This window comes from Protopterus annectens, chromosome 4.part0 (assembly GCF_019279795.1).
Source record: "Protopterus annectens isolate FY-2018-M chromosome 4.part0, PAN1.0, whole genome shotgun sequence".
Classification (NCBI taxonomy): domain Eukaryota; kingdom Metazoa; phylum Chordata; order Ceratodontiformes; family Protopteridae; genus Protopterus; species Protopterus annectens.
Window position 1 is genome coordinate 562,963,136 of NC_056733.1, and position 26,818 is coordinate 562,989,953.

Below are 26,818 nucleotides of genomic sequence, written 5' to 3' on the forward strand. Positions count from 1 at the left end.
TCTGAAGAAATTTAGGGAGAAGAGGTACTGGGGGAAAGCATAGATGAGACCGGGGGGGGGGGGCAATTGTGGAAAAGAGCATTTCTCAGTGATTCCCCCAGTGAGGGGATCAGGGCAAAGAACCTGCTGCATTTGTTGTCGAGGGGAGCTGCAAAGAGGCTGCAGCAAGATGGAATATCTTTTCCACAGCTTTCATGTTGAGTGACCACTAGTAAGCCATTAGAATGGAGCTGCTTACCTTGTCTGTTATCACGTTGGATTTCATCAGAATGTGCGTTGCTATCAGAAATGGAATGGATGACCGCCAACTGCCACCATCTCAAAGCTTCTCGACACAGGTGGTAAGATTTGGTTCCTCCTTGTTTGTTGATGTACCAGACCACTGACATACTGCCCATCTGAATTTCAGAGGTCCTGGAAGGGAGTGTGTCTAGGAAGGTCCGCAATACTAGGAGGACAGATCTCATTTCTAGGACACGGATATGCATATTGGCCTCTCTGGGGGACCATGTGCCTTGGATTATCTTTCCCAAGAAGTGCCTTCCCACCCGATTTGGGAAATATCTGGGGTAACCATGGCCATGAGCTTAGGCTGAATGAAGGGGCAACCTTGCATTATCTGATTGAAGTAAATCCACCAAAGGAAGTTACATTTGCATGTCTATGGTATCTTGACTTGGGTGGATAAAGGTTGGTGAAGAATAGTCCGCTGAGTCACTAGGATCCACTGAAGAATTCTCATGTGATACCTTGCTAATGGAACCAAAACTATCATAGCAGACATTGACCCCAGTGCTTGAAGGATCAATTGAGCTGAAAGAAGAAAACTTTGAATGATCTTTTTGACCTGGATTCGTATGGTTTGTACCCTTGGTAAAGGAAGGAAGGCTGTCAAGGATACTGTGCTGAACAGGTCTCCAATGAACTCCAATATTTCAGATGGTTCTACTTGAGATTTGATGTAAAAGACAGTAATTCCCAAGTGAGAGCATAACTGGAGTACATTAATCTCATGCTTTGATCAGATGATGCCTGGTCAGAGCAGTTATGAAACAGTCGTCCAAGTAATGAAACACCCAGAATCCCTGCAGTCTCAAGTGAGCTGTCACTACTGACATGCATTTTGTGAACACCCTGAGGGCTGTGAAACCAAAGGGCAGAGCTCTGAATTGGTAATGACTAGCTCCCAGCCAGAAGCATAGGTATCTGCTGGATCATCTGTTCATTTTTATATGATAGTATGTATTCTGAAGATCTACCTAACACATCCAGATGTCCTTGTGCAGAAAAGGCAGAGTGGACTAAACCATGACCATCCAGAACTTTGTGTACTGAACTGACTTGTTCAGACTGCTGAGATCCAGAAAGTACAGTTTTGTACCTACCATAAATGTAGATGTTCGAGTGTACACCCTGCTGCAGTCATCACACTTGGGTTATCCTGTCGTCAGGCGGTCCCGCAGTCGGCCGGAATTCCAAAGTCTTGGTCCGGCGTCGGTTGCTGTCGCTTCTTCCATGACGTCAGTGCGCCAGGGATATATATTGCAACCGACGCCATTTTCTTGCCCCAGATGTCAGGTGCCCCCAAAAAGGTGGTCAGTAATTAGTACCAAATTGAGTATATTTTGCACAAACACCAAATCCCTCCAGCTATAAGCAAATACATCAGGAAGGTAGTGTAGAGATTTTAGCCAGATAGTTCAGAGGGGATGGAGGGAGGGTAACCTGGACTGCAGCAGGGTGTACACTCGAACATCTACATTTATGGTAGGTACAAAACTGTACTATGTTCATCGTGTTACCCTGCTGCAGTCATCACACTTGGGTAGAATCCCAAATTTAAGGATGGGTGGAGGAATCATAGAGGGTTGGAGGAGGCTATCAGGCCCTGTAGAACTGCAGTGGCAAAGCCTGCCCTAGTCTTAGAGTAAAGTGGTAAGTGATAGTGTTTGGTAAAAGTGTGTACTGAACTCCAAGTTGCAGCTTCTAAAATCTCCTTGGTTTGAACTCCCCTGAGAAAAACTGTAGATGTTGCTGTTGCCCTGGTAGAGTGGGGCCTAATGGTAGTAGGAACTGGTTTTCCATGATGGGTATAGCAGAAACGTATGCAATGTCCTATCCATTTGGAAATGGTTTGTTTTGAAATAGCCTTCCCTTGTGAAGCTGTAGCATAGGATACAAAGAGCTGGTCAGATTTTCTGAAAGCCTTAGTTTTGTCCAAGTAGTAAAGAAGTTGCCTGTGAATGTCCAAGGAATGCAGGAGTCTCTCACCTTTGTTCTGTGGATTTGGAAAGAAGGTGGGTAAGTGGATGGTTTGATTTAAAGCCACACTGGAAACCCCCTTAGGCATAAAGGAAGGATTCGTTCGTAGAGAAACTCTGTCTTGATGAAAAATGAGGAAAGGTTCCACTGCCATTAGTGCCTGCAGCTCTGAGACTCTTCTAGCTGAAGTTATTGCTAGCAGCAGGGCAGTCTTCCATGATGGGAAATGAAGATCTGCAGAAAAAGCTGATTCAAAGGGAGGTAGCATTAGTTTTTCCAGAACAAAATTGAGGTCCCATGTTGGCGTAGGTGCTCTCCTGGGGGGTCTAATGTTTTTTGCCCCTCTGAGGAACTGCCTTAGAAGTGGATGCAAAAATAAGGGTGGATCCATGTTGTAGTGGGCTGAAATAGCTGAAGCATGGATTTTAATGGAGGAGAAGGAAAGTCCTTTGTGCAACATCTCAGTTAAGTACTGTAGAATGTGAGGCATGTGAGGCTGAAATGTGTCTTGGCCTTTAGTTTGGTTCCAGGCACAAAACCTTTTCCATTTGTCCGAATAAGCCTTCCTGGTGCTTGGCCTTCTAGCTTCCAGAATAACATCCATAACTGCTTGGGAAAGAGGAGCTGGCTGGATGCTTAGGTGATTTTCCATGCAGCCAGATTTAAGGTTTTTGAGTTGGCTGTGAAGAATCTGATAGTTTTGTTGTGTGAGCAAATGGGTAATTTGTGGTAAAATCCAAGGTGGGCCGCAGGCCATATTTCTCAATAGTGGGTACCAGTGCTGGCATGGCCAGTCTGGGGCTGTGAGAATCAGTCGTGGTCTCGCCTTTTTGACTTTCAGAAGCACCTTTGTAAGGAGAGGCAATGGAGGGAAGGCATATGCTGTCAGGTTTTTCCAACTGAAAGAGCGTGCGTCTACTTTCCAAGCTTGATGGTGAAGTGTCCTTGTACAAAATTTTGTTATTTGATAGTTTTGAGGACTGGCAAACAGGTCTATGTCTGGAAGGCCCCATTTTTGAGTTATCATTGTAAATACATGTGGATCTAGTTTCCACTCGTGGGGATCCATGATGTTTCTGCTGAGGTCATTTGCCAATGTGTTCTTCTTTCCTGGCAGGAATTGAGCTTGTTACTGAACTTGGTAAGCCAGAGCTGTGTTCCATAAGATCATTGCTTGCCTGCATAGAGGGTAGGAGTGAGTACCCCCTTGTTTGTTTATGTACCACATTACTGTGGTGTTGTCAGTCTTTATTGTAAGTTGTCCTGGATGTAATAGATTCTTGAAGGCTGTCAGAGTTTTCTGTACAGCTAGCATTTCTTTTTGATTGATGTGCAGATTCCTTTGATCTGCAGTCCATTTGCCTTGAACGCACTGTTCTGCCATTTGTGCCCCCCAGGCGTAGTCTGATGCATCTGTTGTGATAGTCTGCCTGGCTAGGGGCAAGGTGAACGGCTGACCCTTGTTGAGGTGACATGCCTGTGACCACCATAGAAACTCCTGTTGTAGGCAGGGAATGAGAGATATCATTGTGTCCAAGCTGTGGCTGTGTTGAGACCATACTCTTTTTAGGTACCACTGTAATTTCCTCATATGCAGCTTTGCAAATGGTATTAGTAGTATGCAAGATGCCATGAAGCCCAAAGCCTGCAGAATTTTTCTTGCAGTTAATTGGGTCTTTGCTGCCATTGTTCTGAAATATTGAGTCAGCTGTAGTTGCTTGTCTGGCATCAGATAAGCCTTCTGGGCCGTTGTATTCAAGCTGGCACCCAGGAATGTCATATTTTGTGAGGGCACTAGTTTTGACTTCTTTTCATTTACTGAGTACCCCAGGCAGTTTAGTAGATGTTTTACAAAAGCCAGATGATGTAAGAGAATGGCCTTGCTTTCTGCTTGGATGAGGCAGTCGCCCAGGTATGGGTATATTTGAATTCCTCTTTGTCTGCAGTATGCAATTACTGGTGCCAGGCATTTTGTGAAGACTCTGGGCGCAGTAGATAAGCCAAAGGGCAGTGCAGAGAATTGGTAATGGGTGAAACCTGCAATGAAATGGAGGTATCTCCTGCAACTTTGTCTGATAGGGACATGCAGGTATGCCTCCTTGAGGTCCAACGTTACTAGCCATGCCTCCTTGCCCAACATGGGAAGAAGCTGCTGTAGTGTTAGCATCTTGAATTTGGGTACTTGTAAGAATGTGTTTAAAATTGAAAGGTCCAGAATAGGTCTCCAGGCATTGTCCTTTCTGGGCACTAGAAAGAGTCAAGTAAAATCCTTGCCCTTGCTCTCGAGTAGGTACCAGTTGAATGGCTCTCATGTCCATGAGAGCTGTAATTTGCTTTTGTGCCTCTGCCCATTGATTTTGTGGCAGGTTTGGCATTCCTCTTTTCATTGGCAAGGTGTGAAAATGGAATCTGTATCCTCGTAAAATTATGTCTAGGACCCATTTGTCCTTTGTGACAATGTGCCAGTTGTCTGAAAAAAGTGCGAGTTTTCCTCCCAAGGGGGCTGTCAAGAGAGCTTTGCTTGGGCGGATGAGGTGCAAGTCATTGAGTTTGCCTTCTGGTAGATTGGGACCTGTCTTCTCCTCCCTTCTGTGTTGTAGTGCCCCATTGGCGAGGTTTGTACTGGGCTTGTGGTTGTCCTCTGCCTCTTGGGCATCTGTATTTACCCCTCTGTGGTCTGTCAGTAGCTGGAAAGGACCAATTTTTTGTTGGCCAGTTTCTGCTGAAGCGAGGGGGCTGTACCTGTAGGAAATCTTTGACTGTCTGCATAGATTTTGCCTTATCCTCCATTTTCTTTAAGACTTCTTCTGCATTAACTCTAAAAAGAACATCCTGCTGTAAGGGAGCATCTAGAAGCTTTGTTTTACCATGATCAGGCAGAGTTTGTTCCTTTAACCAAGCATGTCTACGTATAACAGACCCAGTGACAGCTGCTCTGCAGGAGGCCTCCAGAGAATCAAACCCACATTTTAAGGTGTATTTACCCACCTGTTCAATTGCATGCAACAGATCCTGCATTTCTTTCAATTCAGACTGTTGAGGGAGAGTAGTGATTCTTTCTTTTAACTGAGAGATTAGAAATTGCTGATACTTAAGCATGTGGAATTGGCAATTAAGTGCCCTCATAGCTAGAGTGGCTGAGGTGTAAACCTTTTCCCCCCACCTGTCTAGCGCTCTGGAATCCCTTTCAGAGGGTACAGGATTTTTAGCCATAGAAGCCTTAGCCCCTTTGGGACCCTGGGAGATTGTCTCTGGGTCAGCAACAGGACTTTTGTATAGAAATTTGTGGGAATCAGGCACTCTATAGTATCTGTCAGGCTTGGCCGGAGCAGGAGGTAGAGAGTCTGGGTTCAAACTGGATTCCAAGTAAACATCATCCACAATGTCTAACACAGGTGAGATGGCAAGTGGTTTGTGCTGGGGGAGTAAAAGAAACTCTCTGAGCCTTTTTTTTGAGTCAGAGTAGTCTTGACCTTCCCAGTGGAAATGTTCCCTCATAGTGTGTAAAGTTTCCCCAAAGGAGTAGTCTTCAGGAGGAGAAGCTGAGGGAATGGAATCCTCAGCATCAGAATCTTCATAAGGGGAGAAGGAGTAATCTTGGTCTTCAGAGGATGCTGAAGAAATGAACACTTGTTCAGAGGATGCATAATCTTCCTCTTGTCTGGGCCTTTTGTCAGGAGGAAGCTGGGAAGCCCTGATTAAAGAAATCAAATCTTCAGCCATTTTGAGCATCTGTTTCTTAGGCATTGGGCCTTGAACAGGGGCCTGAAGTGCAGTCCTTTTAGATTTAATAGGAGTCTTCGTCTTAGGAAACGTTTTAATGGTGAGTGTCGTCGGTCTGAAAATGCCTTCAGAAACCGATGGCGTTTCTGCAGCACCAACATCTTTATCAGCAATGTCGTCGGTAGGGCCTGAACAAAAAGGGTGCATCGGCCTGGTACATTCTGCTAAAAGTTCCGAAGCGGTCTCGGGTTCCAGATCTGCGGTAGTCAGGGGTTGCGTCGGAGCCTCACTGAGCACCGGAGAACCGGAGACCGGACCAGCCGAGGCCTCTGAATCTGGCTTAGGCCTGGGCGCTCTGTCCTTATCCTTGTGTTTTTTGTGCACGTCGGTATTCGGTTGCTCCGACGGCATACTGTAATTAAATTTTCTACCGAAGTAGTGTCGTGTGAAATCAAAGCGTCTTTTAATAGTATGTTTATTAAACCTAGCACAAAAATTATGAGGCATTTGCTTCCCACAATAAATACAATTGTTAACTTTTTCTGACATCAGTCTGAGGCAAGAAAAGTTTTCCCAATGGGGTACTTAGCTTTATAGAAGACTTCGGTCTGAAATTCGAATTCGAAAATCTCAGGAGTCGGCCGACCGGCACTTGCGAACTGCTTCTGCTTCGGGCACTCCGTGGCAAGAAAGACTGAAGAAAATGGCATCAGTTGCAATATATATACCCCTGGCGCACTGACATCAGGGAAGAAGCGACAGCAACCGACGCCGGACCAAGACTTTGGAATTCCGTCCGACTGCGGGACCGCCTGATGACAGGATAGCCCAAGTGTGATGACTGCAGCAGGGTAATACAATGAACATCTGATCTCCAGTCCCCTGTTTTCTTTGGCACTAAAAAGAATCTTTAGTAAGCTCAGGACTCTCTCTCTCTGGTCTTGGGGACTTCTTGGATGATTCTTTTTTCTAGCAACTTTTTTATTTCTAGTGCTGCTGCTTTGCTCTGACTGGGTGGAAAAGGGTATTATATAACCGCTGGAAATAATCATCCTCACCCATGAATCTTTTATAATCTCTAGCCAGACTTTCTGGTGCAGTGATAAACACCCCCCCGACTGCCTCCAGGGGTGGATAGTCAGGCCTCCTTTCAGGAGTGCTGGAAGAATCTGTCAGAGAAGATATCTCTAGATCCTTCATTTAGGGGACCGTCTCTACCACATGGGCAGCATCTTCTGTTAGAGTTCCCCCCTATCTCCTTGGGGGAACTATCTCCATGTGACTCATGGAAGGAACCCTGGGACATTCTGAACCACATTTTTCAACCACCTTGTTGATTCCTAGAAAAGGTCCTTTGAGGAGTCGAAAAACATGCGCTCACAGCAGATAGGATTTTACTTCCTTGCTAACACCTGGACAGTGTGTCTTTAACTTTGGGGCAAAATAAGAAACTTCTGTCAAAGGGAGAATTATCGAAGGAAGACTTGTAGGCCTCTGCGAAATCACACAGGCGCATCCAAGCATACCTCCTAATAGAAATGTCCGAAACTGCTGCAACTGAAGTACCTTCAGTTGTGGGGAAGATGAGCTTCATGGACAAATTTGAAATTGATTGTAGGGCAGCCAACTATAAGGCTATTGCTCTCTGCTTCAGAAGTAATGGTCCCAGACAGCAATTTGGTAAGCTCTTTAATCAAATCCATTGGAGGTCTAGTGAAATGTGCCAAATAAATCAGTGACCAAAATGTGAAGGTCACTCAAGCATACAGTGGCTTCCTGAATCTGCCCAGAGCCCTAGACTCCCTGTTAGGGGGATGGACAGAGGAACTTTGTTCTGCAAGTTTCTTTATTGTGGCCACCACTATGACCATAATATCAACAGGTATTTCCTTGCTCCAAAATTCCCTATCCTTAGGTGGTGCCAGGATCCTGTCTTGTCTCTTGGGGATCAGCCTAACAGAATCAGGCTCCTTCCACGCCCATTGACAGATCAAATCAATAAGGTCACTGGCGGGCTGTGTCATCCAGGAAATAGATGGGCCAGCTCTAAAGGTTTCCAAGAATATTTACTCCTCTTGGGAAGGGTTGTTGGTAGACCAGTCACCCCTTTGCTTGAGGATCTCTAGAATGTCACCAAAGGAGATGTCATCAGGTAGTGATCTTGGGGACCCTTCGTCCTCATCAATGTCAGTACCCTCTGTGACAGACTCTTGAGGAAAGTCTAAGTGCCTCCTTTTGCACTTTCTCTTCCTAGGGACTTCTATGGTGGGATGTTCATGAGAAGTAAGAGACGACATCAATACACTCTGCTGGCTATCCTGGTGACTTTGGGCTAGCTGAGCTGTCCCTGTAGTGCAGGAAGTTGGGCTCAAGACACAAAGACAACTGGTTCTGGTAAGTAGGAGCCAAGAAAGGTGGCGATGTCCTTTCTATTGGAGCAAAGAAAACTCTCTCTCTATTACCTTGAGAGCAGAATGCCTTGGAGAGAAAATGACTGACGGCTCTCAGAAGACATGCTTCTGGACCTTTGGCTCCCTTTGACCCGAAGGCAAACCACTCCAGGTAGAAAGAATTTTTTTTTTAAAGAAAGTATGGAGAAGAAAAAGAAACAAAAGGAAAGTATTACCAGTGATGGTAATGTGAGGATATATCTAAAGGAATACAAAGGGAAAAGAGAAAAAGAGAAATTACCAACTATAATAATATATAATTACACTACAATCGTGTAGAGAAACAAGGGAGGTTACATAGAAAGTTCTTCAAAGATATAAATAGATTACGAAAAATTACTTTTACTCACAAACTCTACTACTACCCGAGAGCTTACAGTGACCATGTCCATATGCAAAGGCGGCAAACGAGATATGAAGTATGTTAGGGGGACTAGTGCAATATGGGTAAGGGAGGAGCTTGAAAGTTTCATTGTTCCACAAATTGAAAAAAGCGGGCAAGTCAGATCTCAGGATTGGATCCAAACCCATTTGTTGAGAAATTAATGAAAATGACAATATCACATCTCTGGATTTACAACATGCATTTTCTGAAACATTGTTAAAACAATGTTTGCAAATGCAGGGTCACTACTGCTTCCATTGCTATGCCAGTTAACTGTTTAAAATGATCCTGCTAAAACATAAAAAAAAATGTTATACAATATCATTTCCATAAAAACTCAAACAACCTTTATCATATTTTAACTCGTCTGCACTTTTAGTTGAAAATTGTCATGACTGACATTAAAACCATAAATTAGTGGGATGACCATATATAAGTTAACTATATCTTAGTTTCCAATAAAAATATGATATCAAATTAAACTACTTTGTCTTATATTAAAATGCCAGTAATGTATTGGTTGATACAACTCAGGGACAAAATTAGCATTATTTTAAGGGCATCTGCATTGTTTTGGGGGTTTCACCTTTAGAATACTCGCAGCTGGGTATTTTTTTTAAAAATATGTTGTTACTTTGTAAATGTTTTTAAATACTTACGCACTATGAAGTGAAGAAGAATCAAACCAAGCCCGAGGAAACATCTATTAAATAACTACATGCCTTCAGTCATTAACTGGATTAAAGCTTGTTGTTTTGCTGAGCAGTTTCAAAATAGAACTGTTCATTATTTGTGCCAAGTCATATGAATACTGTTTTATGCAGCAATATGTGTCATAGCTAAATAGGGACAATGTAATAAACCAAAGACATTTCAGTACAAACAAAGAAGACGATAACCGGTACTTTATTGTCTAACTGTGTACTTGTATTTACCATATGACAGAGTACAGATATTACATGCTACATCTGTCTTGGGCTTGCATTAGAATAGTTTTAGGGTTGATGCCCTACTGGGAGGCCGAGACTCAACAGTTCAAGTCCCTAAACTAAGAGAAAAAAGTAATATGATTCATTACAAATAAAAGCAAACTACAGAAGTTGATATTTCCCACTAAAAATGCTTCTTCAGTGGGCATGCCCCCTGCCCCCCCAATGTAGGGTGATTAACACCCTATATCTCTGCTATCTATACATCCTAAAACTGAGATCACTGCACCTCAGAGAAAAAGGGAATTCTCTGCAGCACAGCAATGACTGACTTACAATTACAGTCCGCAAACCTATAAAGGGAACCCATTTAGGGTCACTTATTACACATAAATCTATACAAGATGCCTTTGGGTTTGACACCATCATGTGCCTTGCAAATGCACTAGACTCTAGACAAAACTTCTCTAGGTGATTTACAGTCTAGTGATTTTTTTCAGTGTTTATACAAACTTACAATAGAAACTGCACACACAAAGTTAAAATCCCTAATTTTGTACAAGATCCACAAAAGCAACAACTAACGCATTAACATTTATAATTAAATTTCAGTCCAATTTAAAATGTAAATGGCACCTTTCTCATATTACATGTTTAGTCTGCCTTTTTATAACTTCCTAAAATGCTAGCAAGTTTAACATATCACAATAACTGCAATGTGTATGATGTTCATGTTATAAACTTCATTTACAACATTTCTGAAAATTATTTTATTAACAAAATTATTGCTAAAAATCTACCCCTATAGTTCAATCCATTTATAAGAAAGAAAGAATAGAAAAAGAAAGATGTCAGCAGAAGAGGAGCTGTGGACCTTTGTTCTAAATAAGATAACAATTTGTTGACCTCCAGTGTCTAACCAAGTGTTGATACTAGCCCCTAAGCAGCTATCCTTATCCTTCATTTACTTTGTCCTCGAGTTTTGCAAATCTCATTCCTAATCTACACAGTACCATTTGTTCCAGAATCCAACTACCCTATCTCTGTGAAGCAATATTTCCTTAACTAGATTTTAAAGTGTCCATTTTCCAATTTACACAAATTACTTTTTCTTCCCTCATGCTTCTGATTTATTTCCCTTCCATTTCCCCCTAAAAATGAAACATGTTGCATTCAATGTTTTTCTTCTCTTCTCATGCACACATGCTCAGTTGTCAAAGTCTGATGCTCCTAATAGTCAGTTTCATTCACCATTGTGCTAACTCTGCAATAATTTTTACTAGACAGACCTCCTTTCCTCTCTAGGTTGGTCAAAACTGCAGGCAGTACTCCAAATGTAGCATTACCAATGTTATATAACGGTATAATTCCTTCATTATCTCTGAAATACATTCCCTGAGCTATGACACTTGCATCTGGTTAAGTCAGTCTGTTTCTTATCCACTTCATTATACTGAGACCCAGCTATTATCTTGTAAACATTTCTAGTCATCTTCCATATAAATAAAGTGTTGCCACATGTACTAGTAGAAATTTTCTAATAATTCAGTGAGCAAATATATTTGTTTCATTGTGGGGCATACTCTGTTTAGTCTGCAAGCTGAATATTGCCCTTATACTTTCTGTTACTATCTTAAGTTCAATCCTGAAATGGGAACAATCTCATGCCATAGGAATAAACAACAGCAGTAAAGTGGAATATTGTCATTTTTCAGTCTCTGACAGTGACATTTCAAAACATCTCCACATCCAAGTGTGCCCTCTGTCCAGTTTCTAGTTTAAAGAATACTCAAACAAGTCAGAGATGATCAAAATACCTTTCAAAAGCAATGTCCTTTGTATCGAGGTATGTGCTTATGACAGGAGATGTGAGACGCCTTGCTACTTCTTTTTTTGCCGGCTGCATAGAGTCCAGGGTGACATCTTTCATTTCTTGTGAGATGTCAAAACGTTCTGTGTCAACCACTTTTTCATCATGGTTCACTTCAATAAGTTCAGCCCAATTACCTAATAAAAGAGAAACAACATCAACATGGTTCCAGGTCACACATAGAGATAATTACCAGTAGAGATATATCACCGCTCAACCAAACAGGGCAACTTTTACCATACTTTACAAGAATCCCAGTACCTAACAAGGATTTCTGTACATCATTCCTCGCCCTACTGCATTTTCCTTGCAGTTATGAATACATATTCCATTGTCACTTGGCCTATCATTAAAATTGTCTGCTATTAGCCATTCCCTCTGCATAGCAAAACTTTATCGAGTCTGTCCTGAAGCCCTGCCACAAGACTATTCTGTGGTTCAGCATTACTATCCCCTCACTCACCTACCCCATAGTAACTACCATTTAAATTCATGGTCGTTGCTGGTTTGTTATTCTTGCTAACTGGGTTACCTGGAGAATGTCTTGTTCACTCCTTTGAAGAAGCTGAAGGTCTTTGTGTATCTTACTACGTTTACTTTTCAAGCTGCAAGCAAGTATGTAAAACTATAAAAAATATACATGGAATCATTCCAGCAATGCCATTTTATTAGAAATACAATCATTATGAAATTACATTTCTGCATAAAAAATGTAGAGATGTAAAGCTATTCTAAACAATTTGTTTTTACTTAAGAAAATGCTGGGGATAAATCATTCTAGGCACCACAGCAGACATTACATTGACTGCAAAGAAATCCAGGGTCTCAATCAAAGCCCAGGCCACCCAATTAAAGGTACCCCAAACCTGGTCCTCTTAGTTCTGAGTCACTTGCATTGTCCTGTATTGCACTGCCACCAGACTATCATTTCTCAAATGTTGCAGAATTTTTCACAGTGTTTCAAACAGATATCTCCAATTATCCAAATGATAATATATATATATATATATATATATATATATATATATATATATATATATATAAAACTACATGAACTACATTTGCTTTGCCAGAAGAGTCTTATAATGTAGGTTGGTATGTTTTAGATGCTTTTTTTACCAGCTTTTCACAGGTGTGAATGTTGGAGTTATACTACAGACACAAGCAACCCACATTCAGTAAACGTCTCCCCAACTTGAAAGGCTACTCAAAGCGGAGAAGTGTACAATGACTAGGGTTGCCACCTTTTCAAATGCCCAAAGTGGAACATTGTTGGTACAAACATCAGATTTAGCAGACCGAAACATACCCACGGCCAGTACAAAGGACAGAACTTCACTTTTTTGCCTAAATAAAAGCTTATTATTGTAGCATTTTAGTTGCTTATTCTGTTTCTTATGACATTTAAGTGTTTCAGATACAGAATAACTGTTTTATGCTACTATTACATAAAATATAGGAAATAATTTTGTCCTAAAATCTCAGGACATTTGCCATTTTTACAATTTTTTTCCAGGACACAACTGCCCAAAGTCCCTCGCAAAGTGGGACAGGTGGTAACCCTAACAATGACTGGCAACAGCTGTTTTCCCTGGAGTAGTCAGTCTAGATTAGTTAAAGTACAAAGGGGGCCACTTCTGAAGCCACACAGCTCCACCTACAACCATGGGTTTAGTTGCAGAGCATGTGCAGGTGTAGAAAAGGAGGACGGATGTTGTCATCACTGTGTTTCACATCCCACTGGAGAAAAGTCCCTCCTGTTTCCCTGGCTAACCCCTCAAGAAGATAAAACTTAGAGTAACTTGCATTCCTAGCCACACACCAGCCTCTCTTTCTAAGTACTGGTAACAATTATTTGGGAAGGATGAATCTGCAAATCCCAGTGGCATAACACAAGCACCTGACAGATGTGTGTGGGAGTTAGGATCTCAGGTCTAGATTGAATGGTCACACAGAAAACGACAGAAGCAGCCAACAGAAAAATAAGGAGGGGTAAAGAAAGGTGCTACTTGATTATTAAGAGCCTAAAGTGAATTAAATAAAAGCACTTAAGTCCTTCTGAAGCAACAAGTCTATTACCCTACCAAATATATATTTTTTTTTAAATCTTATTCATTGTAGTATCACACCCGGCAGGTATATGCATGGTGTTTCAACATACAGAGAACTGATTATTGTCTTAACCATTTCAAGTTGCTATTCAGTATTTATCATAGGTTCATAGGTTGGTACTAGGCTATCAGCCCTAGGGCCTATACAAGCCTAGCCATAACAACTCCCTGGCTATTTCTTCCCACATTATTTACTTTCCTGGACCCCTGTCTAGCAGGGCGACTGACGTGATCCCTGGGGTGAATTTCCTTTCTCCCATCCAATCGTCAAGGTTCCTCTTGAACAGGTCCAAAAAGGCACTCTGCTTTACATGTATGGGCAATCTATTCCAGAGTCTGGGGAGTCTCTGGGTCAGGAAGCTATCCCTCCAGCATGTTTTTATTGTGATGACAAGGTTTAGATCCCTGGAGCGTGTAGCTCTGAGGGATTGGGATTTCTTTAAGTGTAGCATGTCCAACAGCTCTGGGTTTGACATGGCCTTGTATGTTAAGCAGAGATCGCCTCTGAGTAGATGATATGCGACAGAGATAAGCTGGAGTTTTTTAAGGCGGTCAGTGTAGGGCATCTGCTTTAGGCCTGTGATTCTTTTAGTGAGGTATTTCTGAGGCCTTTCCAGTTGTTGCAGATGTCTTGAGAGGTACATACCAAATGGGGCGTTGTATTCTATAATGGGTCTAATGAGGGATGAGTACAGTGGGACAATGACCTCCTTTTTTCTGGATGAAAAGTCCTTCGTGATGAGGTGTGCCACATAGAAGGATTTCCTGACTGTTATGGCAATGTTGTTATCGAAGGTGAGACCACTGTCCACCTGTGTCCCTAAGTCTCTTATCACACTTTCTGTGCTGAGTGTACTGCCACCTATATGGTAATTCATGGATACATGTTTTTTCCCAAAGGGGATAACTTTTAGTTATGTACTCACCATAACTTCAGATGTTTGGGATCCATCTCGCCTACATTCTGTACTGATGGGTTCGGAGCCGATCCCTCGGCTCCGACTCGGCACGCTTATGCTATAGAGCGAGGCCTCTTATTGGCTGAGCTATCTTTATCCCAGGATGCACCACCACTAATCCCCCAGATCTTGTTTGTCCACATTCATGCACTCATGCACAACTTGATTATATAACATTGTTAGATGTTTCAAGATGAAACAACAGGATTCGGACCTTCTGATATCCTCTGATCTCCAAGGAAGGGGAAGGAGGGTGGGTTATTAGGAATGTGGAGATGGATCCCAAACATCTGAAGTTATGGTGAGTACATAACTAAAAGATGTTATGTGATCCTATCTCGCCTACATTCTGTACTGATGGGACAGCGTCCCTAGCACCTAAATCCCGGGTGGCTCATTGGAAAACACTCCTGAGCACTGTGGAACCAATGAAGCTCGTCCTCTAGATGCCACATCTAATTTGTAGTGGGAAATGAAGGTGTGCGGGGAAGACCATGTAGCCGCAGCACAAATGTCACTAATAGCAAGCTTAGAATGAAAAGCTATCGAAGTAGCCATAGCCCTTGTAGAATGAGCCTTGACAGAGGTGGTAAGCTCTTTGTTAGAATAAAAATAAGCTTGAGTAATACAGTCCCTGATCCATTTGGCAATAGTGACCTTTGTGACAGCTTTGCCCAATTTGTTATCTGCAAAGGATACAAACAACTGATCTGTTTTCCTTGTTTGTTTGGTCCTGTCTAAATAAAAACGTAACTGTCTGTGGACATCTAGTGTGTGGAATATGAACTCCGCTTTGTTAGAGTATTTTGGGAAAAAAACTGGAAGCTCTAACGATTGTTGTAAGCAGAAACTAGAACAAATTTTAGGGACAAAGGAAGGATTTGGCCTGAGGGATACTCTATCTTTGTGAAAAACTAAGTACGGGGGTTTCACAGACAAAGCTTGCAGCTCTGACACTCTTCTGGCAGAAGTAATCGCCACCAGAAAGGCTGTCTTCCATGATAGGAACTTCATATCACATGTAGCTGCCGGTTCAAAGGGGTAAGAGGTCAAGGCGCGTAACACTATATCTTGATCCCATGGAGGTGCAGGATGAGAAATCGGAGGTCTTAATAGAGCAGCACCTTTCAAGAAGGTTTTACACAATCTGTTGCTCATTAAAGGTGGGTCTATGGATTCATGAAAATTAGAGATTGCTGCCAATTGTACCTTGATGGTAGAAACTGAAGAGCCTTGATTGAAAAGAGAAGTCAAAAATTTTAGTACCTCTGCTACGGGAATAGAAATGGGGTCCAGGCCCCGGAGTTGAGCCCAAATAGCAAATCTTTTCCATTTGCTAGAATACAGTTTCTTTGTAGTCGACTTATGGGCCGAAGATAATATGTGTACAACATCTGGATCCAATGTATGTCTCCTGACTAACGTCGGAAGAGGAGGAGCCAAGCTGTCAATTTTAAGGTGTGTAGGGACTGGTGGAATAGTCCCGACTGGTGAACAAGTAGGTCTGGGATCTGATCCAGGAACCATGGACCTTCCAGAGCATGTCTCCGAAGATAGGGGAACCACACTTGACGAGGCCAGTAAGGAGCAATTAAGATCATTTTGCTCCCCAAGAGAGATGCCTTTTGAATCACTCTGGGAAGGAGAGGAACTGGAGGGAAGGCATAAAGCAAGCCGGTGGGCCAAGGATGGACTAATGCGTCCATGGGGCTCTTCCCTGGAGCTGGGGTTAGGGAGAAGAACTCTTTGCATTTTGCATTCAGAGGAGTCGCGAAGAGATCGCAACACGGAACTCCCCATTTGCTGAAAATCTGACTTGCCACTGTAATATTCAGTGACCATTCGTGAGGAGAGAGGATGGTTCTGCTCAATCTGTCGGCTATCACATTGGACTTGCCCGGTATGTGAGTAGCCACTAGGAAGCGTTTGGTCGAGACTGCCCATTCCCAAACTCTCATGGCTTCTCTGCAAAGAGGATAGGATCTGGTCCCTCCCTGTTTGTTCAAGTACCAGACAACTGACATGCTGTCTGAGTGAACAGCAATTACGCCCTGAGGGAGATAATCGTGAAGGGCTTGAAGGGACAGAAGCACTGCCCTCATTTCTAAGACGTTGATATGAAGCAAAGTCTCTTCCGAGTGCCATTTGCCTTGGACTGACCTGCCCAGGGAATGCCCCCCCCCCACCCCGTCTGGGAGGCGTCCGTGGTCAAAATGGCCGCCGGAGGGTAGAACAAAGGGTCGCCCTGATCCAAGTTGGAGGGCACTAGCCACCAGCGAAGGTCCCGTTTGCAAGATTCCGTGATCCATATGAGGTGACTGAGAGGGAGTTCCTGGAAGGACCACTGAGATGAAAGAAGCCACTGAAGAATTCTCATGTGCAACCTTGCCAGGGGAACTAGAAGAACCGTGGCGGACATGGATCCTAATAGCTGCAGGACCATTCTGGCTGGGGCTTTGGATCTGGGAAGTAAGGCTCGAACTTGAGCCTGTATGTTTAGTATCCTGTCTGTAGGTAGATAGACCCGCATTTGGTTTGAGTCTATCTCTACCCCTATGAATCTTATGCGTTGAGATGGCAGCAACACAGACTTTAGCCAACTGAAGGTCATTCCAAGGGAATTGCCCAGTGATATAGTGGCTTGTAGGCTCCGCAATAGTAGATGCTTGGAGGTGGCAGTTAGGAGCCAGTCGTCTAGATACGGAAACACCTGGAATCCTAGACTTCTCAGGTGAGCAGTCACGACCGCCAAACATTTGGTGAACACCCTGGGGGCTGTGGTGAGACCAAAGGGCAGTGCACGGAACTGAAAATGACTGCCTCCTAGGCTGAAGCGCAGATGTCTCCTGGACGCTTGATGTATCATGATATGGTAATAAGCGTCCTTGAGATCTATGTAGCACATCCAAACACCCTTCTCCAGCAATGGGAGAATGGTTTGTAGGGTGACCATTCGGAACTTGGACTTTCTGACTGAACGGTTTAGGATGCTGAGGTCCAAGATGGGCCTCAAGTCCCCGGTCTTTTTTGGCACCAAAAAGAATCTTGAGTAAGTCCCTAATCCGATCTGGTCTGCGGGGACCGGTTGGATGACTCCTTTTTGCAGCAGCTTTGAAACTTCTGAGGCTGCGATATCCCATTGACTGGGTGGTGGGTCCGGGATTTTCTTGGGCTGAGGGGGTGGTGAGAGAATGGGATGGAGTAACCTCCGGCTATAATCCAAAGCACCCATCGGTCCTGAGTGATACCTTCCCAGGCCTTTAGGTGCTTCGAGAAAAGACCCCTGACTGGCTCCGGAGCTGCACAGCCGGGCAATCCCTCAGGGACTATGGAAGGCTGAAGAACCATGAAAGGACTCGCGGTCTCCAGTGTTGCGAGGGCCTCTGCCGCCTCTGGGATGGCGTCTTCCGGAAGAATTTCCCCCTCCTCTGCCTCTAGAAGGGGAATCCTCCTGCTGAGAGGGGTAAGGCTTCTGAGATCTATGGAACCACATTTTCCCTCCTCTTTTAGCCTTGGGATAAGGCCGAAAGAGAGTGGAAAATTGTGCCCCTACGGCAGTCAGAGTCTTACCCTCCTGTTCACAGCGGGTTACTGTGTCCTTTACCTTGGGTCCAAACAGGGAGGACCCATCGAAGGGGCGTCGGCAAAGGAAGACTTAAAGGCCTCCGCGAAATGACACAGGCGGAGCCAAGCTTGTCTCCATAGAGCAATGCCTGTACCCGCCGCTCTACTCGCCCCTTCGGCCGCATAAGAAATGAGCCTCATGGACGAGTTTGAAATGGACGACATTGTAGCCAGCTGAGAGCCAACCGTCTGGGCCAGCTCCTCAGGCAGGTTACCCAAGAGGGTATCGGATAGCTCCTTAATCAGATCCCTCTGAAATCTGGTAAAGTGCGTAAGGTAGTTCAAGGACCTCAGTGAAAGGCCGCTGAACTGAGGGTGCGCTTCCCGTACCGATCCATGCTCCTAGACTCCTTATTAGGAGGATGGACGGACGTCGAAGCCTCTGCTACATCTTGCTGGGTAGCAGATGCCACTACCAAAGCATCTACAGCCACACCTTTAGTTAGAAACTCTTTCTCAGGGGGCGCCGAAAGGAACTTATTCGGACGAGCAGGTACTGGTTCCACAGAGTCTGGGTGTTCCCACGCCCTTCGACAGATCAAATCCAAGAGCTCATCGAAGGGCGGAGACACCCAGGAGGTGGAGGGCTGAGCCCCGAAGGCCTTCAGGAACACCGACTCATCAGCAGAGGGAGGTTTGGACTGCCAGCCGCCTCGTTGTTTTAGGGCTTCAAGGATGTCTGCAAAGGAGACATCATCCGAGGACGACTTAGGGGAACCCTCTGCATCATCAAGATCAGTGTCGGATGTTAGAGACTCATCAGGGGAGTCAACGTGCTTCCTCTTGCATGATCTTTTCCTGGGGGGTTCTTCCAAAGAGGCTTCAGAAGGACCTCCAGGAGGGGGAGAAACCCCAGCAGGGGTAACCTGAGGCCCCGGGGCTCCGCTGTCTAAGGACAGGGGGACTGCCAACGACCCAGTTTCCGTATGCAGGGAAGGAGCTGGGGAAACCGTGGAGGTAGCCAAGGAAGATTTGGCTAATGCACTCCTCATAGCCCTGAAGGCGGGACCACCAGAATCCTGGGAGGGTCCCACCTCCGTGGCCACGACAGTGGACGGCACTCCCGCCGCCGACGCACCAAGAGAGAGACTTGGGACCGAAAGCATCAATCCCGAAGTCTCCCCCCCAGGGCCGAAGGAAGAAGTCCGTGTACTGAACTCCGACCCAAAAGCCGGAGTTGGAGCAAGGGTCGGGCCCGACCCTAACACCTCCACAGGTTCCACCAGCACCGGCTCCAACGGTGCCGAAGCTGTTGGAGGAGGAACCACAGTAGGGGAGTGGACCATCGGCTCCGAAGCCAAATGGGCTGGAGCCAAAACTAGCTTTTGGAACACCGGAGACTGGAAGAGTCGAAGGAGCACCCTGTCGATGTCCGAATCAGACATCTTGGATGATCTAGAGGATACCGATCGGGCCCGAACCGATTTCTCCATCGGCTCCGAAGGGCTTGGGGACCGGCTCCGAATGGACTCAACAACTATCGGCTCCGAGGAAGATCTCAAGGAAATTTCCCTCGGTGCCGATAAGGACTTCGGCTCCGAGGGGGAAGAGTCTGAGCCGGTAACCCTTATCGGCTCCAATATCAGTGGAGCCGATGAGGGTGACCCGCCTCTCGATGCCCCAGACCTCGGCTCCGAAACCAGAGGGGTCGAGGCTGGAGGCATCAAGGCAGTCCGTTCCGACCTCGGCTCCGAAGTCCGTGGAGCCGATGGAGAAGTCTGCTTAGATTTTTTAGCAGTCGGTTCCGACTGACTGGTCGGAGCCGACGCTTTCTTCTTTTTAGAAGGAGACGGAGAGGAAGATAAAGCCTCCTCGAAGGAAGGCTTGATTAATCCCTTGGGGATTAATTTGTTCTTCCTCTCCTGGAGGACTCTTGATGAGAAGGCGTGGCAGACACTACACAATTCTTGTAGCTGCTTGGCACCTAAGCAATAGACGCACGAGGAGTGGTCGTCCGTTATGGACATTTTAAACCCACACCTCGTGCATTTCTTAAACCCGGAGGGTTTGTGTTCTTTAGACATAACGGTCTATCTAAGTGAAAAATACTACACTTAGCCAAAAGTTAAAGTTAAATCCAACAAATTCAACAACTTTAACAAATATATATATATATATATATATATATTTTTTTTTTTTAAACACTAAACAGTTAACAGACAGAAAGAGAGAAAGAGAGTCAAGACCCTCTAACTTAAACGGGTACTTGACCCAAGAAAGAGACACTAGTAGCAAAGCAACAGGGGAAGGCCCCTCTAACTAAAACGGGAAACCTTCCCTGACTAAAAAAATCACGAATTTCTCAACAGAAATTAACCAATCACACTTATATAACAACAATAGCTGTTAAAACAGCTTTTGGGTTCAAAGTAAGGAAATTTGTGACAGGAAAAAGCCTAAATAAATAGTACTTAGCCCAGCCAAGTTGAGACCACGTCTAAGCTTGTTAGCGGCAAACGAGATCTGGGGGATTAGTGGTGGTGCATCCTGGGATAAAGATAGCTCAGCCAATAAGAGGCCTCGCTCTATAGCATAAGCGTGCCGAGTTGGAGCCGAGGGATCGGCTCCGAACCCATCAGTACAGAATGTAGACAAGATAGGATCACATAACATCAATACATTTCTTGGCATTGAGCTTGAGCCCATGGCTCTGGCACCAAGCATCTGTTTCTGTAAGGCCCTTTTGTCGAGTATCCACATCATTTGGGGATTCAATAATGGCTCCCAGTTTGCAGTCATCTGCAAACTTTGTTAGCCAGAGTCCCTTAGTGTTGACCTGTACTTCAGAGAAGTAGATGCCAAACAAGAGCGGCCCCAGGACTGAACCCTGAGGTACTCCACTTGTCACTTGTCTGGAGCTGGATTTGGAGTTGGCTACTTTTACAGTGTGGGTTCTATCAGTAAGATAAGAAGACTATTTCCACATATTTCAGGCACAAACCTATGGTTTGCTGTCCAATCAGCAAGACATATCAGTTCTTAAAGTGGGATTCTACTGGAGGAAAATAATGAGAGTGAAAGCTCAGTTTTATTAATGGGGAAACAGTTTTTCCATTAGTATGTTTCCTTGCATTACTAATAAGATATTAAAAAGGAATTGTTCATTGAACAACCCCTTAATTGCTGCACTTATCATTATTTTCCTCCAGTAGAATCCCACTTTAAGAACTGATATGTCTTGCTGATTGGACAGCAAACCATAGGTTTGTGCCTGAAATATGTGGAAATAGTCTTCTTATCTTCTTATTGGGGTAAAAAATATAGTCTCAAAAGCTGCAGTTGTACGGCGGTAGCATTGTTACCTCACAGCAAGAGGTTCTCCCATTCGATTCTCGACTGGGCTTGGGAGTGCCTTCTGTGTGGAGTCTGCATGTCCTCCCCGCAGATGAGTAGCATTCGAAAGACATGCGTGCATAAATGGGCATGCCTTCGCTGAAGGTTGGGCGTCGAGCTGGCACCTCAGCGTTTCGTAAAAATCTACTGCCAATCATTAGTGGACCGGTGTTCCGCTGTGGCGACCCCTTACCAGGAAAAGCCGAAAGACAAACAACAACTAAGGGATGTTGCAGCTAAGCTTCACTGTGACCAGCTGGCTGTATGCTAACTATGAACCTACTAACCTGTGAACGTTCTACTCTCTAGTCATTTTACTGCTCTTTCACCTAGTGCGTTTACAGTTTGCAGATCCTGATATGTCACCTTTTTTTCTTGTGTCATGAAAATAAATTGATGAAACTCCTCAACATACAGCTGAATTTAATTTAAAGCTCTGCACTTCTACCTGTGTATGTGTGTGTATGCTAGAAATATACACATTACATAAGAGTGCAACGTTTGTAAGTGTGTGGTGGGCAGAGATTTTCACAGAATACAAAAACAACAGCCAATGGATGGTAAGACAATGGAAAAGGCATTCCAGGCTTCCTATGCTCAGCAACAGTCTGCAGCTCATCTGGTGAGACCCCCACATGTTCCCAGAGAGTTAACAGATACAAACATCACTCCACATCCTGATAATAGCTGATAAACTGAAAGCTTCATCCTATGAGGCAGTACTCGCTTTAGCACTACTGTCCAGACCAATGTTTGTAGTACTGCTCCTTCTGAACCCAGGCTCTGGTCAACCTCTGAACATTCTCTACCTTCACAATTGTTATTCTACAAGTTGCCAGTCATAGAAGAGTAGCAGAAGTACTGATAAACACCGCACATGGTACTACAATTCAGAGAATTAATAAAAGAGTGCAATTCTCAAGCAGGAAGAACTTTTAGTTATGTACTCACCATAACTTCAGATGTTTGGGATCCATCTCGCCTACATTCTGTACTGATGGGTTCGGAGCCGATCCCTCGGCTCCGACTCGGCACGCTTATGCTATAGAGCGAGGCCTCTTATTGGCTGAGCTATCTTTATCCCAGGATGCACCACCACTAATCCCCCAGATCTTGTTTGTCCGCATTCATGCACACATGCATTACTTGATTATATAACATTGTTAGATGTTTCAAGATGAAACAACAGGATTCGGACCTTCTGATATCCTCTGATCTCCAAGGAAGGGGGAAGGAGGGTGGGTTATTAGGAATGTAGGCGAGATGGATCCCAAACATCTGAAGTTATGGTGAGTACATAACTAAAAGATGTTATGTGATCCTATCTCGCCTACATTCTGTACTGATGGGACAGCGTCCCTAGCACCTAAATCCCGGGTGGCTCATTGGAAAACACTCCTGAGCACTGTGGAACCAAATGAAGCTCGTCCTCTATATGCCACATCTAATTTGTAGTGGGAAATGAAGGTGTGCGGGGAAGACCATGTAGCCGCAGCACAAATGTCACTAATAGCAAGCTTAGAATGAAAAGCTATCGAAGTAGCCATAGCCCTTGTAGAATGAGCCTTGACAGAGGTGGTAAGCTCTTTGTTAGAATAAAAATAAGCTTGAGTAATACAGTCCCTGATCCATTTGGCAATAGTGACCTTTGTGACAGCTTTGCCCAATTTGTTATCTGCAAAGGATACAAACAACTGATCTGTTTTCCTTGTTTGTTTGGTCCTGTCTAAATAAAAACGTAACTGTCTGTGGACATCTAGTGTGTGGAATATGAACTCCGCTTTGTTAGAGTATTTTGGGAAAAAAACTGGAAGCTCTAACGATTGTTGTAAGCAGAAACTAGAACAAATTTTAGGGACAAAGGAAGGATTTGGCCTGAGGGATACTCTATCTTTGTGAAAAACTAAGTACGGGGGTTTCACAGACAAAGCTTGCAGCTCTGATACTCTTCTGGCAGAAGTAATCGCCACCAGAAAGGCTGTCTTCCACGATAGGAACTTCATATCACATGTAGCTGCCAGTTCAAAGGGGTAAGAGGTCAAGGCGCGTAACACTATATCGAGATCCCATGGAGGTGCAGGATGAGAAATCGGAGGTCTTAATAGAGCAGCACCTTTCAAGAAGGTTTTACACAATCTGTTGCTCATTAAAGGTGGGTCTATGGATTCATGAAAATTAGAGATTGCTGCCAATTGTACCTTGATGGTAGAAACTGAAGAGCCTTGATTGAAAAGAGAAGTCAAAAATTTTAGTACCTCTGCTACGGGAATAGAAATGGGGTCCAGGCCCCGGAGTTGAGCCCAAATAGCAAATCTTTTCCATTTGCTAGAATACAGTTTCTTTGTAGTCGACTTATGGGCCGAAGATAATATGTGTACAACATCTGGATCCAATGTATGACTCCTGACTATCGTCGGAAGAGGAGGAGCCAAGCCGTCAATTTTAAGGTGTGTAGGGACTGGTGGAATAGTCCCGACTGGTGAACAAGTAGGTCTGGGATCTGATCCAGGAACCATGGACCTTCCAGAGCATGTCTCCGAAGATAGGGGAACCACACTTGACGAGGCCAGTAAGGAGCAATTAAGATCATTTTGCTCCCCAAGAGAGATGCCTTTTGAATCACTCTGGGAAGGAGAGGAACTGGAGGGAAGGCATAAAGCAAGCCGGTGGGCCAAGGATGGACTAGTGCGTCCATGGGGCTCTTCCCCGGAGCCGGGGTTAGGGAGAAGAACTCTTTGCATTTTGCATTCAGAGGAGTCGCGAAGAGATCGCAACACGGAACTCCCCATTTGCTGAAAATCTGACTTGCCACTGTAATATTCAGTGACCATTCGTGAGGAGAGAGGATGGTTCTGCTCAATCTGTCGGCTATCACATTGGACTTGCCCGGTATGTGAGTAGCCACTAGGAAGCGTTTGGTCGAGACTGCCCATTCCCAAACTCTCATGGCTTCTCTGCAAAGAGGATAGGATCTGGTCCCTCCCTGTTTGTTCAGGTACCAGACAACTGACATGTTGTCTGAGTGAACAGCAATTACGCCCTGAGGGAGATAATCGTGAAGGGCTTGAAGGGACAGAAGCACTGCCCTCATTTCTAAGACGTTGATATGAAGCAAAGTCTCTTCCGAGTGCCATTTGCCTTGGACTGACCTGCCCAGGGAATGCCCCCCCCCCCACCCCGTCTGGGAGGCGTCCGTGGTCAAAATGGCCGGAGGGGGTAGAACAAAGGGTCATCCCTGATCCAAGTTGGAGGGCACTAGCCACCAGCGAAGGTCCCATTTGCAAGATTCCGTGATCCATATAAGGTGACTGAGAGGGAGTTCCTGGAAGGACCACTGAGCTGAAAGAAGCCACTGAAGAATTCTCATGTGCAACCTTGCCAGGGGAACTAGAAGAACCATGGCGGACATGGATCCTAATAGCTGCAGGACCATTCTGGCTGGGGCTTTGGATCTGGGAAGTAAGGCTCGAACTTGAGCCTGTATGGTTAGTATCCTGTCTGTAGGTAGATAGACCCGCATTTGGTTTGAGTCTATCTCTACCCCTATGAATCTTATGCGTTGAGATGGCAGCAACACAGACTTTAGCCAATTGAAGGTGATTCCAAGGGAATTGCCCAGTGATATAGTGGCTTGTAGGCTCCGCAATAGTAGATGCTTGGAGGTGGCAGTTAGGAGCCAGTCGTCTAGATACGGAAACACCTGGAATCCTAGACTTCTCAGGTGAGCAGTCACGACCGCCAAACATTTGGTGAACACCCTGGGGGCTGTGGTGAGACCAAAGGGCAGCGCACGGAACTGAAAATGACTGCCTCCTAGGCTGAAGCGCAGATGTCTCCTGGACGCTTGATGTATCATGATATGGTAATAAGCATCCTTGAGATCTATGGAGCACATCCAAACACCCTTCTCCAGCAATGGGAGAATGGTTTGTAGGGTGACCATTGAACTTGGACTTTCTGACTGAACGGTTTAGGATGCTGAGGTCCAAGATGGGCCTCAAGTCCCCGGTCTTTTTTGGCACCAAAAAGAATCTTGAGTAAGTCCCTAATCTGATCTGGTCTGCGGGGACCGGTTGGATGACTCCTTTTTGCAGCAGCTTTGAAACTTCTGAGGCTGCGATATCCCGTTGACTGGGTGGCGGGTCCGGGATTTTCTTGGGCTGAGGGGGGGGGGGGAGAGAATGGGATGGAGTAACCTCCGGCTATAATCCGAAGCACCCATCGGTCCTGAGTGATACCTTCCCAGGCCTTTAGGTGCTTGAGAAAGACCCCGACTGGCTCCGGAGCTGCACAGCCGGGCAATCCCTCAGGGACTATGGAAGGCTGAAGAGCCACGAAAGGACTCGCGGTCTCCAGTGTTGCGAGGGCCTCTGCCACCTCTGGGATGGCGTCTTCCGGAAGAATTTCCCCCTCCTCTGCCTCTAGAAGGGGAATCCTCCTGCTGAGAGGGGTAAGACTTCTGAGATCTACGGAACCACATTTTCCCTCCTCTTTTAGCCTTGAGAAAAGGCCGAAAGGGAGTGGAAAATTGTGCCCCTACAGCAGTCAGAGTCTTACCCTCCTGTTCACAGTGGGTTAGTGTGTCCTTTACCTTGGGTCCAAACAGGGAGGACCCATCGAAAGGGGCGTCGGCAAAGGAAGACTTAAAGGCCTCCACGAAATGACAAAGGTGGAGCCAGGCTTGACTCCGTAGAGCAATGCCTGTACCCGCCGCTCTACTCGCCCCTTCGGCCGCATAAGAAATGAGCCTCATGGACGAGTTTGAAATGGACGACATTGTAGCCAGCTGAGAGCCAACCATCTGGGCCAGCTCCTCAGGCAGGTTACCCAAGAGGGTATCGGATAGCTCCTTAATCAGATCCCTCTGAAATCTGGTAAAGTGCGTAAGGTAGTTCAAGGACCTCAGTGTAAATGCCGCTGAACTGAGGGTGCGCTTCCCGTACCGATCCATGCTCCTAGACTCCTTATTAGGAGGATGGACGGACGTCGAAGCCTCTGCTACATCTTGCTGGGTAGCAGATGCCACCACCAAAGCATCTACAGCCACACCTTTAGTTAGAAACTCTTTCTCAGGGGGCGCCGAAAGGAACTTATTCGGACGAGCAGGCACCGGTTCCACAGAGTCTGGGTGTTCCCACGCCCTTCGACAGATCAAATCCAAGAGCTCATCGA

General features: G+C 45.1%; 1 protein-coding gene across 1 annotated transcript in view; it reads right to left on the bottom strand.

Moving 5' to 3' along the window:
* The window catches only part of ANKRD13A (ankyrin repeat domain 13A), a 1,453,295-nt gene that overhangs the window by 618,094 nt on the left and 808,383 nt on the right, over positions 1-26,818 (bottom strand). The window contains exon 6 of the mRNA XM_044068498.1: positions 11,567-11,756. Within this exon, the coding sequence (XP_043924433.1) occupies positions 11,567-11,756 (190 nt within the window). The remainder of the gene's footprint in view (positions 1-11,566; positions 11,757-26,818) is intronic.